This window comes from Lagopus leucura, unplaced genomic scaffold, assembly GCF_019238085.1.
Source record: "Lagopus leucura isolate 7727_CA_CO unplaced genomic scaffold, USGS_WTPT01 Super-Scaffold_739, whole genome shotgun sequence".
Lineage (NCBI taxonomy): Eukaryota > Metazoa > Chordata > Aves > Galliformes > Phasianidae > Lagopus > Lagopus leucura.
This window is the reverse complement of record NW_024962255.1, coordinates 11674987-11690624: the sequence shown is the minus strand read 5'-3', so window position 1 is coordinate 11690624 and position 15638 is coordinate 11674987. Positions and strand designations below refer to the sequence as shown.

The 15638-nt window shown below is 43.0% G+C and overlaps 1 protein-coding gene across 5 annotated transcripts in view; it reads left to right on the top strand.

Annotated features, from left to right (window-relative positions):
* ZMIZ1 (zinc finger MIZ-type containing 1) overlaps positions 1-15638 on the top strand; it is a 322545-nt gene that overhangs the window by 276932 nt on the left and 29975 nt on the right. For all 5 annotated transcript variants that reach the window (XM_042862784.1, XM_042862787.1, XM_042862785.1 and 2 more), the window contains 3 exons: positions 10406-10520; positions 12701-12918; positions 14330-14528. In XM_042862784.1, the coding sequence (XP_042718718.1) occupies positions 10406-10520; positions 12701-12918; positions 14330-14528 (532 nt within the window). The remainder of the gene's footprint in view (positions 1-10405; positions 10521-12700; positions 12919-14329; positions 14529-15638) is intronic.

The window sequence follows — 15638 nt, the reverse complement described above, 5'->3', positions numbered from 1 at the left end:
CTTTTTTTTTTTAATTATGAAATAAATGTAATTAGGGACTGAACAGATGGTGATGTAAGACAACATACTCTGTTAAACAAACTCTGTATCTCCCAATCCTGGAAGAATGCTCTCTTTCTTTAGTCCTCTAGGTCAAGATATGACAAAATCCAGCATCAGGAGAATATGAGGGGAAAAAATCAGAATCCAAAAATGTTTCTGCAGATGTGGCATTACTTAAAGAAAAAAAAAATGTTGAAAACAGTGTTAAGTAAGGATCCTGATGCTCTGAGTATTGTAAAAAGAAGACTGTAATTGCTTGAAAATACTGTCCCAAGACTGTTTGCCCACCTTGTCCCCTGAGATCACTAACATTAAATTTAGTATGTTCCTATTATGGGAAGAAACTAGAGTAAAACCTTGAAAGAGTATTGGAGCTAAAAGCAAATTATTAGTGATCTCTAATTGAAAATTGAAAGTGTGTAACTATGAGCTGTTAATAATTAAGCCTCCAATATTTTCACATGAAAAATCTGCATTTCATTTTAGGTGAGCTAATTTTGAGGTCAGTCGTTGTGGTAAAAGGAGAGATGGGTGGGCAAGAGCTCTGAAAACAGTAATGGGCAGCTTAAATACTCCTCCAGTGCACGTTTTTCACATGTTTGGTAAAAAGTAGAGGGCGAGGATAATTTCTTATTGTGTGTACAGCACTGTGTGGGGCATCTGTATTTACTAGGTTGCCAAAGTACGTGCTATTGCTATAAGGATAATGCATGGCAATACAGCTACAACCATTTTGGTACATTGGTATGTACATGTAAGTGTACTCTTTACATTTTTTCATCTAAGCTCTCGGTATACTAGGTAAAAAGTTTGGGGTTTATTTTGCGTTTTTGGTGGTTTTTTTTAATAAGTGTCAGCTGATATTTTTTAAATCCCTCATAAAGACGAGGCAAGCACAATGTAAGGTATAATCTGCTGACTGAGGCAAAACCTGACCTTCCCAGGTTTTGCTCTGCCTTCAGTAGTTTTTAAAATATAGCTCTACCTTTGAAAAGACAGCTGAAGTCCTGGTGTTTGGAGCAGAGTGAACAGTTCCTAAAAGTGTCTCCTTGATTGCAATTTACTGTTCGGTGAGAAGTGTAGCTGTCTCCTGCTCGTTGCAAGAGGGCTGCCTGCAGCAGCAGATGGTTTGTGCTGTGCCTGGGTGATTCTGCTCTCCCTGTGTGGAGGGGAAGGTTCCCTCTGTCAGTTGTTCTCCGCAAAACCAACTCTTTTGTGATGGCACTGGAGTTACAAATCCTTCAGCAGTGGCAACATCCTTAGTTTTTACCAATTTTGACTGCCAGCATGATAACCGTGAGGTGACACTGAAAGCTGTACTTTGCCTAGCTCTTTGATACAACACATGGGGAGTCTTGTAACTGAAGGAGGAGTGCCTGTGACCGTCAGAGCAGCCTGCGCCCTGCATGCAGCCTCGGGTCGGGAGAAATATGTTCCTGCCATAAGTGATGTCAAATACGGCTTCTTTTTTACCTCCATGTTTTATGGGGGGATAATTTGGCAGCACGAACACGTGTGTTTTGTCTATACTCGATGTTTTTCTTGATGCTTTTTCATTACATGTGCCTGTTATTCATTCTGATAGTTGAGAATGGGACCCTCCCCAGGATTTCTCCGTAGATGCATTACAAAAGGAGTGAATTATCGATATATTAATGTATTTTGTTTATTCCTACTGCTCCTGTACACTTGGGTTCTTAAGTCTCCGTAGTATCGCAAAGAAAGAAAAGGAAGCAGTCTCTACTAATTGCGTGAGGGAGAGCTAACGGCTTTCCTAGAACAGGGTGGCTTAGAAATTCCTGCCGAAATCGCTGCCGGATTTTACATAGCGATAACAAAGACCTCTCATTGAAACAGAGCACCGACAACCTGTGCAGGCGAACCCGTGGAATTAATTAGATACCGACGATGCCTTTAATAGAAATCGGTCGTTTCTCCAAATGAGAAAGCTGTTGTAAGAACGAGGAATAGGACCTCAGCTAGGGGATCGCGCATCGATGCATCTCCCCGAGCTCAGAAGGCGGGGAAGGTACCACCATCTGCTTATCCTCTCCTTTACCACTTACCTCAGCAGGGAGATGCGATAGTCCGTTCGCCGGTGTCATTGTGGCAGCCGCGGCATTCCCAGACAACTTTGACGGGCGAATTACCGGAGCCGCCTCCTGACACCTCCCCGCCCGGCCCTTTCCGTGCCCCCCGCATCCCCCCCCCCTCCCTCCCCTCGCCGTGCCCAGCCCCGCTACCGGAGCCGCCGCGTGGCCCCAGGGCGCTCAGCCTCCCGCCCCTGCCCGCTTCGCTCCCGGCCCCGCCGCGCTGCCTGGCCACCCCCCCGGCGCCGCGGCCCCGGCTCCCGCAGGCAGCCTGGCTGCCTCCTGTAAGTTGTGGCGGGGCTCTGCTGCCCCCCCGCCTCTGCAGAAAGCGGCTTTTTCCTGTTCCCTGCGAGCGTAAATCAGCTTCATCTAAAATCTCGGAAGTGCAAGTCCATCACATCTCCCTCCTTGCCGCCCGCTACACCTGCGTGAGTCAGACCGCAGCTCCCGCTGCCCCGCTCCGGCGCAGGGCTGCTCGCGGTCCCCTCTCGGGCAAAAGCAGAAGTGGAATCCGCTCACGCGTTCGGCGGTTCCTTCCCCGGTTGTTGTAGCAGTCGCTGACCTCCAGGCACTATGAATAAACAGCAAAGCCGGGAACAAAAGGAGTCTTCTGGCTGCCATTATCTCACATTAACGTAGCGGACGCGCTGCGGTGTGAACAATGTGAGTCTCGTTCGCCGATAATCAGCGAGTACCCAGGCATTCGGATTACCACGGCAACGGGCAACGGTAGCCCGCTGGGTGGGTGTGTTTTTGTTGTAGGGGAGCAGCGGGAGCGGGAGGCCAGGCGCTGCGCTGAGCAGGGTGCTGCGGGCAGCGCTCGGGGCGCGTTCCGGCACACGTGCGTAGGTCGGGCACGGGCCGAGCGGGGCTGTGCCCCCAAGTGCAATAAAGGTTAAACCTCGTTTGCCGCGCTGAAAATGATCGTAAGATAATTTCAGCGTTTCGGGAAGGTAACAGGTGGCGTGTTAAGTGTAGGGCTGTTGCCGGCGGACGGTGTAAGCGGGATCCGGGCGGTAGTAGCGCGGTGCATGGGCTGCTGTGCAACATGGAGCCGGGGCGATGCTGCAGCCTGCTTTTGAGCAGAAAGATGCCATGGTCTCGCGCTGCCGGGCGGTGACAGCCCCCACGGCTCCGAAGCTGAGGGTGTTGCGGAGCGTTTCTATCGCCTACCTGCACCGTGTGATCCATGCTGAGTGCTGAGCGGTGTGACCCATGCCTCGGAGCGCGCCCACACGCGTGTACAGGGACACTGGAGAGGGCAGGAACGTGGCAGGGCTGTTTGTGAAGGGGGGCGGGTGCTCGCAGGTCCAGAAACACCCGGGTTAATCTCGTCGTTGGCCCGATGTATTTTCTGATTCCAGGGCTGGGTTTGGACGCGCCAGCTCTTGGTGAGCACGTGGCTGCCTGCAGTGTTGGGCAGGCGTGTGGCCCCCTGCAGCCAGTGGGACGGGCAGGCAGCATCCGGTCCTGCAGGCCCCGCCGGCCTCGCGGGCTTATAAAGTAAAACTTGAAGGCTTTCCATTTCCAAAGGTGCTTTCCATCACCTGCAAAGCGCCGTGGCTGTATGGATGGCTGCATGAATGGCTCCTGTGAGGGGTGCTGGTATCTAGCAGGGCAGCGGCAGATACCCAGCTGCAGGTGCTGTGAGCCTCCAGGCTGACAACTTGCTCTCTGCTTTCACCTACCGACTGCCTCACCTTTGCCTGCCCACCGAGCTTTGGGTCAGGACCTTTCTGTTTTTTTCAAGCAGCTCACTGGAAAGCAGTTGCCCTTTGTTTTACAGTGAATGATGTGACCTCCAATCGCTTTCAGTCTTTCTCTTCAGTTCACATTGCTTATAGCTCAGTACAGACAATGTCCAGTACTGAGACAACGCTTGAGTTAACTCCAGAGATGGCTGTTGAGTGCTTTTGGAGCCAGGAGCTTTGCACAGGGCTGTGAAATGTTTTCATCTGTTTAGAAGCAATGGACTTGAGAAGTTTTGTAGGGATAATGTGGGGAGTTGGATGTTTTTCCAGAAGACCTCAATGCTCGGAGTCACACCTTTAAGAGGTAGAGAGGGAGATAGAATTTTGCAGAAGGTTCCAAAATGGCTCTTTTCATATTCATGTTACATAGTTGCACCTACTGATTTGTATGGGCTCTGTCAACGGGCATTTGTTGAGTGAATTATACAACGGAGCCTTAATTTATGCTGCAGACTTCTTCAAGTAATACTATTAAGTACAGAGAAGTATTTGAGGAAGGCATGCAACCCATAACTGTCATCACTGGAAAGTAAATTTCTGCAGCCATCCAAAGCCACTGCTGGCATTCATGCTTGTTATATGATTCTCTTATTTCCTTTGTCTTTCATGTAAGTACCTTAGGGCACCTATACACAGCATTGGCTTATAGTTTGCTTTGTGCTGAAAGAATGTTCGCACTCTTTGTTGCCTTTACAGTAAGTCTTCGTGTTTCCTTGCTGACTTAGGTCATCTTTGCATTCTTTCTATGCTGGTGTCTGCTTGCTCTGCCTCTTCTTCCCTATGAATGAGTTGTGTAGAATGGTTCCTCCAGCGTGCGTAAAACACAGCGCAGAAAGTCAAGTAATACCTTGTTTAATTTTTTTTTGTAATAAAATTGTTAATAATTATGCTTTCTACTACCTACAAACTGACCTAAAAATAAAGTATTCTGATGTCAGAGAGCTTTGAGATTTTCAGGGGAAATATTTCAGCCAGATGCGTTAGCCATGTAAAGACAGTGCGTATGTCTAAGTTGGTGAGGCATTTGTTTTGTTCCCCTTCAAAAAACAAACAAACAAACAATGAAAATGAGAAGTCAGTTGTTTCCTTCTAAATGTGAGGGTTCTCAGAAACAAAACAAATGCAGAATGTTTCTGATTGCCAGTAAGGAGAAACAAAATTCAGTTTTCAGGTGTCTTTTCTTCATAGAAGTCACAGCCACAGATTAAGTGGAAGCTTGGCCAGAAATAACAGAAATAAAAATTTCCACTCTACCTGTTACTTCTGAATGGGTTGTTAGGGCTTGCTAGCTTACTGAAATCAGCTGAAGCCTTTCCTTTGGAGCGTTCTGGTGCTGCAGGAAACTGCTAATAGTGTTCTTGTGATTTTATTTTTAAAGACATCATTGGGTTTTGTTTATACTGATAAGAAAGTGGTAGAAATGCAGTCAGAGTCATGCCTGTTCAGGTTCAAATTCAAACCACCTTTGTGGTGTGTTCAGTGTTTGTGCTGCACCATGCAAAATAGTCTTTCTCTTATAGAGTATGCTTAGAATAGGTCTGTGGTGGAATTCCTAATCAAGAAGGATTGCTAATTGAATCCATATTGATAATTAAAGCTATGCAAGCGCTGTTCATTTGAGAAACCCAAGTGCAGCAAAACCTAAACCTGAATGAGAGCAAGTAAAGCTGCATACCTTGTGAGAAAGCATGGGATAGGGAATACGTGTATGAATACTAGAGTTGTGAAGGGCTTTGTCTCCTGTTCTGACTGTGGGATTTGTCCTTTTTTTCTCACTGCAGATGAATGGGATTTTAGGGTGGAGAAGAGAGACAGAAAGGAGTCTGGAGTCTTGTTTGGAAATCGTTGTGTTAGTTTGTATTAAAGTGGTGTCACCTAGAGGCTCCAGCCAAGAATACAGCCTCAGGGTGCTCCCACCCTGCACACACACTCTGCTGGGGCAGAGGCACAGGCAGGGAGAGCTGCCACCTACCAGGGGTTCCTACAGCTGCTGTGAGCTTGGATTGCTCTGCTTTTGGCTATGTGCTATATAACTTGGCTTTTGGCTATGTAACTGTAGAGATTAGATCTCCAGAATTTCAGTCTGTGTTGCCAGGTGCGCACTCCTCTCTTCGTGTGCTTGGGTTGCATAAGAAATGAGAAATGGTGGTCAACGTTGTGTGGGTAATCACCTGCTCTTGTTGATGTCAGTTGAAGGAGTTGTGATAGATTTTGTAGATTTAAAGCACTGTGTGGCCTGTGTGTGTGTCAGCCACCAGCCTAGTGGAGTGACTGAGCTTCGGAAGTATTACAGATTGCTGCAAAACTGCACAGTTGGCTTGAGGGTAAGGAGCAAAGAGTAGTTGCTGGAAGCCCAGTTCTGTGAAAACTGATGTCAGTGCTTGGAGGGAAAAGGTTTTTTTGAGAAAGCCAATATGTGGTGCTTTTCTTCAGTAGTTGATGGATTTTTCTGTGTTTAAAACAGGGAGTGATTTAGAAGTGTAGTGGTTTAGACACACCTGGTCTTCCCAACAAGAGGTGTGTGGCAAATCACCAGGAAGATGCTACTCCTCCACAGTATGTAAAGTACCAATTCCCTTGGGATGTGTACTTCACTAAACAGCCTGAATCTCGCTTTCCTCAATCAATGAAGATATGTAAACAGAGTATCTGATACATATACAATTGCTTTAATAACAATTGTAGTTTTAGTTATGTAAACATATTTTAAGTGCAGCATTTCCAAATAATGCCACAAATCACATGAGAGCCACACTAATTCCCTAGCTTTTACTTACTATACGGAGCCCACTTTGTCTTAAGCTATTTTTATTAGAACTAGCTGACGATCTGTGTGTGATGTAAGTTTGTAACTATTCTGAAGAGGTTTGCCATCTGATTGGTTCTGTTTTTCTAGCACTGGGAATTAAGAGATGTGCCGGTGTGCCTCTCTGGTATTTGTGCTGCATTACCAGTGGCTTCAGTAGATTTGCCAGTAGCTAAAAAATCTTTCCTACTTACAGCTTGGTCACAGCTTCACTACATCATCATTGAAGAAGTGTTTCCTTCTCTTTGCTCTATGGCTTCCTCTGCTGTTTGGCCTTTCATGCTGACCAGTAGCATGCAGAGATTCATTAACACTGTTATAAATTTAGTCCATACTCTTTTAGTGGACTCCAGCTGAGCCCAAACTGACTCACTGCCCTCCAGGATGTACTGAGACTTAATTACCCTCATATTGTTCAACAGGAATAACATTGCAGGCAGCACTTCATTTGGCCTGGAGACTTTGAAGCTTCTTTGCCTACAGGCTGCCATTTTCAAGCCTCAAGAAAGGGATGTCAGAAATATGCAGCCTTGTATATTAACAGCAGAAGTGACTGCTCTTTTGCAAATGACAATTGAATTGGTCATGTGTCAGTATAATACTTATATGGATTTGCCTATGATGGTGGGAGTATTCCTTTGGGTTGTCTAAGGACAGAAATGCAAGTTAAAGGAGTGGAGAAATAGAAGGGCAAGTTATCCTGAAGCTAAATGCTGTGTATTTCAGCATGTCTCACTGCTTAAAGCCAGAGAGACATTCACACAGCAGAGGTGCGTTGAGTGTCATGTCCAGTGTAGCAAGGTTGGACTCAAACGTGTGTGTAGGGGGTGATAGCTGGAGTATTGTGTCATGGGGTACAAACTGGGAGAATGCCAAATATTCCTCACTGCAGTAGCCAAAGGAAAACTTGTGCAAAGTGACATCTAGCTCAGTAAGTGCACATTAGGTGTACAGGTTGCTGTTCTGTGAAGCAGTACCTGCCACTGTTTCAGAGTTGCCGTAATTTCTGAACTAAGTTCTGTGTTGGACAACGTAGGAGTCATGTGGTTCAATGTGTGCAGTGAATGTTTCTCAACAAATCTATGTATGGCCTTTTATTCTGGCTTTCATGTGTCATGCTGAGTTTCCTATGCCAGCAGCTTTCATCATATGTCAACAATATGGCTTCTCGAAATGACACTGTACCATAATGTGGTAAAAATTGAGTGATTTACTCTTCTTTATAATTAGATGAAATGATTGCATAATCTGCAAGAATCTAGCTCAACCTTTGCCTAACAAATGTTCTGATTCTACAGTTGGATTAATAATAGATGAATTCTTTTCTGCGTACTGTAAAGGAGAATAGGAGAAACATACTTTGGAGGCAAAGAAAATGAAGATATGGGTGCAACTTCTTATCATAAGCTATGGCATCACTAGCTCAAAGCATGAGCATGTGTATCAGCCACACTGCTTATTTGAATTAGAGGAGCCTTCAGTGACTCTGGTTTGATCCCTGTCTGTCATTAGCCTTCTTACATTGTCTTTACTCCTGCACTTACAAAATATTTTCTTTGTCCCTCGGGTTTTGTTACCCGTTGGCCGCACATCATTCGTGAGTATCCAGAAATGGCTGCAGCGAGTCCTGTAAGTGCTTATGTCATAGCAGGATCTTTGTAGTCATTGAAGTATACAAGTGTCCATGCGTGCCATAAATATATGGAAAGATCGCAGGGCAGACATCATCAAAAACCATCAGAGGAGGAAATAAAGTAGGAGGCATCATTCAGAGCAGGAAAAAAGAGGAGAGCTTTGTAGTAGTCACACACTGTGAGTTAGTCATCATTCATCTCCATGTTGACCGAGGGGACTCACTGAAACATTGCGTCACTTGCAAATATTAGTCACCAAAATAACTGTCTGAGACTTTGAGGGAGACTAGGAAGATTTTTAACCTTGTAAGAGAAAATATTTTAAAGAAAAATGGGCTAAGAGGACTCGCTGATTGCAAGGCATTAAATATGCCCTTATTCACACATCATTTTATATGCATGCTGTCAAGATAAACATTACCAGTCAAGCATTTCATATAGAATTAATGTTTTCCATTAATTTTCTCTAATTATTTGTTAGGGGAAATTATTTTTTCCCTAATTAAATTCTTTTCTTTTTCTATTATTACTTAATTCAATTTGGATATTTTGAAACAAACAGGTCAGTTTAAATTCATCATTATGTTCTAACACAGTGCTGCTGTGCTGACGCAGGTATATGGAATTTGTTTGAAACTTAGTAGTTGCTTATAAAATGTACTCACTATTTCATTTCAGCTTGCTGCTATTGGTATTACTAGGATTATTGGCACTTTGGACAAGGGCAGTTTTTATCACATGTGTGCACACTTTTTTGGGCAATGTATTTCCTATTATTGAATGATTTACACTAGACTTTATGAGCTACATGAAGAGCAAACACAGATATAGTCCTTGATTGTGGCTCATGGCAGAAAAGGGAGAAGTGGCCCAAGCCTGAATGCTGTTCTGATAATACAGGAGTGTCACCTCTCTAGTCTGCCCCAGAGCCCTCACTGGGGCATAGGCAGCTTTGTTGCCTTACCAGGTGTTGCTTGAATTACTTCTGAGGTCCCTGTAGCTTAGGCTTTGATGCATTCCTATACATTTCTAGGAGAACCTGCATAGGTTCTTTGGGTATGGTAGCACCACCAAGAATTCTAGTGATAACTGGTTATCCAAGCAAAAATGCTTTCCTTGATAAAAAAATACAGGTAAGGATCTTTTGGTGATGAAAGCAATTTGTATGCTTATTAAATGGTTTTATATCTAGGTGAGGAAAGATCATGTGTATATATGTACATATATGCAAATGGAAGTCTAATTTACAAGTTAATGGTATGAGAACAAGTAAATTTCAAATCGGGATGTGTTTTATGGTGATGGATCAATGGTTACTTTCACAGAATTTAGCGTATGTCATTAATTACATGGTGTGTACATATGCTGTGTTTATTTTGCAGCCATTGAAGTTTTTTTATGAAAAGAACTGTAAGAAATGCTTACTTGTATCTGTGGACAAAGCTAATGGAAAAACCCAGTCTTCTCATCCACATATTTATCTGAAAGATGTGGTGTATATCTGCAGTTGATTTTCTAGCATGCTGATTAGCTAATACTGTTTTTGGCATGCAGCTTATCCGTTGTGTAGGAGAACACTATCTGAATTTCAATTTACTTTTCAAAATGATGTTGAACTGCTATTCCTTTAAAGACTCTTCTGGCCATTTGAGGACCCAGTGCAGACAGTGGAGCTGCAGTCTAGTCTCAAAATCTAATTGAATTGTTATGAGGCAGCTGAAGAAGTGATTGTTGAAGAGCTTGAGATGGATTGCAAAAAAATAAGTGCTTCTGAGCAACTGGCTTAGTGTCCCCGTTTGAAAATCTGCCCTTGAGTTTATTTTTACTTTCACTGGTATCAGACCTTTATGGTAAAAGGCCTGTATTTTGATATAATCAAGGAATTCATTAGTTCCGTGTGGTTTTGGTGAGATCACATTGCTATTAAAGAAGAAACTTTATGCCTCTGGGAGTGCTAAGCTAAGAATGGAAAAAGGAGTGGGGAGTTAAGGTAATGTGAGGTGTTAATCCTGTGTTCCCACCAGCAATTTGCCACCATTTAACCTTTCAGAATCTCATTCTCCTAAACGTTTGTTTTCACAGTGATGGGTCTTTCCCTTACGACTCTGTTCCCTGGCAGCAAAATACCAACCAGCCTCCAGGTTCCTTATCAGTGGTCACCACGGTATGGGGTGTGACTAATACCTCTCAAAGCCAGGTAAGCTTCTCTTTTATGTTGCCTCCCTGCTAGATTTGTGTTTTGATTAATGCTTGCAAAATGGAAAGCTTTTGGGAAAATTCTCTTACAGTCATTAACATGTCTGCATTCTCTTTGTTGTGCTTACTGCTTCATTGCTTTTTTTTTCTTTTTTTCTTTTTTTTTTTTTTTTTTTCCTCCAGTTTTGTTCTTTTTGGAAGCATCAGAAAGGAGGTGACTGAGAGCTTCAATCAGCAATCCTCTTAGCTGCATGCATATGTAGGGATAGGGTATAGCGCATATTTAAGTACTACAAGCATGACTTTGTCACCTCTTTGTAAACCTCTTAGGAATTCTAGTTTGAGTTTTTTTTATTAAAAAGAGTGTTTCTGTCTAGATTCTCAAAATGGCAACTTCTGTTGGTTTTACCTGGGTCTGTTGTTGCGTACTGTGGGCTTCTGAGATCTGTTTGCAAACTCTACCTCCATGCTGAGGTACTAACTACCAAATGTAGGTTGAACTCTCTTCAACCTCACTGTTGATGCTGCCTAACTTCGCTAATGTATTTCAGTATGCCTTGGAGTAAAAGCAAGATCTGGCTTCCAGGCAAGAGACATATTTATGTGATTTTCATTCCATTCTCTCCATCTTTACTTCTCTTTCTCTTCTCCAAAGATAATGCTGTGCAAAATTATGCTGTATGAAGGAAGCAGCTTTAATGAAAAGGATACTGGTTATCTCTGATAGTGTGCTCTCCGAGGGTTTTGACACAAGTCATACTCTCAGACAACATTGCCCCTTTTTACACCATGGATGAAGTGCCTTAAACACATTGCCATGTTTTGTGGACACAAGTGATGTGTAAATCCAACCTGGTTTTTCCATGTTTCTCAAATCAAACGTTATTAGATCCCTTACCAAATTTTTCTGTTTGTTTGTTTTAAAAGTTTGGTTAGAAAAATAAAAACAAAAATGTTGTAAATTGAGTCATTTTAAAAAGTAATCATTCAGGAGCAAAGTCATATAGATAGTCACGTGGCAGTTATGTGAACATTGTGGCACAGTCTTCCTTCAAAAAATACAGATAGGTAACACTTACCAGACCTCATTTATTACTGTTGATTTCTTTTTAAAAACAAGGTCTCCCATCTGGGAGAGGAACAGTTTAGTAAATATAAACATATAGGTCCATAATAGCACTGGCCAGAAAATGGAAAGATAGTCCGTTGCAGAAATGTTTCACACTTAAGATGGAAAAAGAAAAAATGATTCAGTGTTTTGTTCTATCTTAAGAACAGTGTTATATTATTTAAGCTCTTCATGATGCTACAGAGGAATGTGCAGTAAAAGAAAACAAGTGCTTTGGTAAAAGGAAGAAAATGCTTCTTCAGAATTACTGCGTGGAAAGGGTGAAACTCTGAAACGTGAGGGTTGGCTGTAGCTGTTCAGAGCAGATTGAGGCAAATGGCAAGGTTTCCCATAAGTCTTCGTGCTCCCCAAGGGGATGAGCTGGACTCACAGATTTGGTATCACAAATCTCAAAACTGGATAAACTCAACACCACCTTGTGGTTTGGTCTTTTGCAAAAATTGTAACTTCTAAATTTCTTCCTAAACAGCAGGCAGATTTCCATGCAGATAATCCCTGTACCGTCATGCTTACATCTCAAAGAAAGTCATATCATCTTTGGTTCAATTGGAAAAAAAAAAAAAAATTAGCAAACCAAATTGTACAAAACAGTCTAAGCCATGGAAATACATACTCCTAATAGTTTTTGCATCTGTAACATTCTTTACAGTATGTCTGTGGGGCTGGATACTTGTAAGTCATTTTGAAGTCCTATATAAACAAAACAAACTGAAAATATAGAATGTGCTTTCTCTTAATTGAATCCGTGTCACCTGAAGAATATGGATCTAGCAGGTCTTTATTGAAACTTTTTAGTAAGTGCTCTCGTTAACTAAGTGGAATTTAAACTGCCCTCTGTGAAGGAGAATTAGATATCAGAGACTCTTGATAGTTTGAAAATGGGTAAAGGAGAGATCGTCAGAAGCCAGTGCATCTAGGCTTCTGCAAGACACATGCTTAGAGTTCAGAGTACAAGATGGTTATATCGTAATTTATTGATTCCATCAAATCAACACAATTTGCTTGATGTAGTTCAAAGTACATCCCCTTACTCTCATGTTTCTTACTCACAGGTGCTGGGAAATCCAATGGCAAATGCTAACAACCCTATGAACCCAGGAGGAAATCCCATGGCTTCTGGGATGACTACCAGCAACCCGGGAATCAACTCCCCTCAGTTTGCTGGACAGCAGCAACAGTTTTCAGCCAAGGCAGGCTCCACTCAGCCGTATATACAGCAGGGCATGTATGGGCGACCCAACTACCCTGGAAGTGGAGGCTTTGGTGGGAGGTAAGATTTACCTGTGTGAGGTGGAAAAGGAATGTAAATAGTTGATGAAGCTTGTTTTAGTGATGTGATCAAAGTGTCACACACTCATTTTGATGTGTTAAGTCTCAGTAGCTATTTTATGCTGGTTAACTAAAATGCATACTGCTCTTATAGCTTCAGAAATCAGCTACCCAAACTACAACAGAATTCATCGCAGTAAATGGAAACGGCTTAGGTCAATCAATTAGTTCTAATAAACCCCCCAAATAAAGTTCTAATTAAGAGAGATTGTTAAATAGACCACAGGCTTAGGAATGATTAACATTTAATAAGGCCAGGTTGTGAAAGATATTGATGACATAATTTATGGCTTGTATGGAGAAATAAACTTGAGCGTTAGGCAACAGTAGATTCTTATGGATGGAGTATTTCTGCCCAAAGGCTTGCAACACAGCAGGCATTTTGGAAAAAAAAGAATTATAAAAATGGAGGCGGCGTAGATTTTGTTAAGAGATGTGATCTTATTGTGTATTTGTTTTGTTTTGGAGAAGTAAATAATGCATTTGCAAGATAGGTCTAAAGTAATAGCCCGGGCTTTGTTAAATTTTGATGTTCTGTGTCTGTCCTTTGTAAAGAAGAGTAGTAAGTCCACGTAACAGAAACCACTATTTATGGCCTCTCAGCAAAAACTGCTGGAAAGGTTGTTAACATAATCAGTCTAGTGTAAAGAATATAAGCTTAGGACTTGTATGTCTTGATCTCTCACCTCTGCCACTGATCAACTGAGTGACCTTGAACAAACCATGAAGTTTCTGTACCTCTATGTTAACATCTCTAAAATGGACACAGTAGTACTGACCCATATTTATAAAGATACTTGAAGTCTTGGAGTTGAAAAGACAGGATTTTGTTTCATTTATATTATGACCAGTAGAAGACCTGGCTAGGAACTGCAAAAGTAATTGTGCAAGATCTGGAAGGAGCTGATTGCAGTGGGTCTCTCCTGGCTGTTCTGCTCAGGTTGAGGGAGGAGTTCTTTTGCACTTGGCGTAGTTTGCCACCAAGGCGGGTGAATGTGCTTCTGCGGAGGCAGCTGTCTGTTCATGCTGCTGTGCAATCTGCCCCTAAATTATTGCAAAATGGAGCACGCATTAACTTTTTGGATTTCAGCTCAATTTCTTAGTAAGCTGCAGAGCTGCTGCAAAGCAGTTTAGTGCCCTCCAGCAAACAACCAGGGGAGATGCCTTGCAGTCCTAGTGGCACGTGAGCAGCTCTTGTATCTCACTTACGCACTGAATTCCTCCTCCTGCTGACTCTCACTGGGAATTGGTAACATAATTTTGAAACAGTTCTTCTGGATGTGGAACACAGAAGTTCAGAACAAAACCAGACACGTCTCAATTGTTTCTTTCTATCTTTTTTTCCTGGTCAGTTACCCTGGAGGCCCCAATACTCCCGCAGGGATGGGCATCCCGCCTCACACCAGGCCACCAGCTGATTTCACCCAGCCAGCAGCTGCTGCTGCCGCTGCTGCAGTTGCAGCTGCAGCTGCTACAGCAACAGCTACGGCAACAGCCACTGTAGCAGCCCTTCAGGAAACACAGAATAAGGACATGAACCAGTATGGACCGGTAAGAATTTAGCCCCTATAACTTCATACCTGCCTGATTTGGACCGTCACAGGGAACTGGGCTGCCTTCCCTTTATTTTATTTAGGTGCCAACCTATATTTTTGCACGAGCATGGTTATAAATGCTTATGAGAAACTAGTGGAATAAATGTTGTTATGAGTTGAAGTGCCCCATTTTTCCCCAAAAAGTCTGTCTTCATAGATTGTCCCTTTAAACAGTCAAAGATTACCTGAAGTTACGGGTACATCTGATGAATGTGTTATTTCTGCCTTTGCTAGTCCTGTGAACCTCTAAACTTGAGTATCTGGTGAAATGTTTCAGAATCTCAAAAAAGGTTTTGTATTGCTTGAGTAATTGCTTATTTTGCCAACTGCAGTCAGTTTGTTTTCTCCCTTCAGACAAGGAAACAACAATAGAAAGGAGATTTGCTTTTTAATAATTCCATCTGCCTGAACGGCTATGTGAGACATGCATTTCTGGTGATCCATAGCCTGCAGCACATCATGATTTGCTGTAATATTTTTTTTTTTCTGAAAACAAACAAGGGTTCGATTGCTTCAGATTTTCTCTTTAGCAAACCTCTCAGAGTTTTGAAATATATAGGCCCGTATGCCAGATGATGTAATGAAGGATAGCACAAATTGTAGCACAGTGCTGTATGTATGTAGCGAGCTTTGTATGCCGTCCGGACTTGCAGACGTGGGATCAGGGAAGCCAAGGCGCAGGCAGAACTGAACTTGGCAAGGGACGTGAAAAACAATAAGAAAACCTTCTACAGGTACATTGCCCAGAAGAGACAGGCCAAAACGGGCGTACCTACTTTGGTAAATTTAAAAGGAGAACTGGCTTCAACAGATGAAGAGAAAGCTGAGGTGCTGAATGAGTTCTTCACCTTGGTCTTCACTGGTGGCCAGGATTCTAGTCTTTTTCATGTCCCTGAACCCTGTATCACCAAACCTCTATGTGGGGACCAAGGAGGTAAATCCCTCCCCACTGTAAGGGCAGAGCAAGTCCGAGAGTGCCTCCTTAGACTGAATGAATACAAGTCTATGGGGCCGGATGGCGTGCATCCCAGGGTCCTGAAGGAGCTGGCTGAGGTGGTTGCCGAGC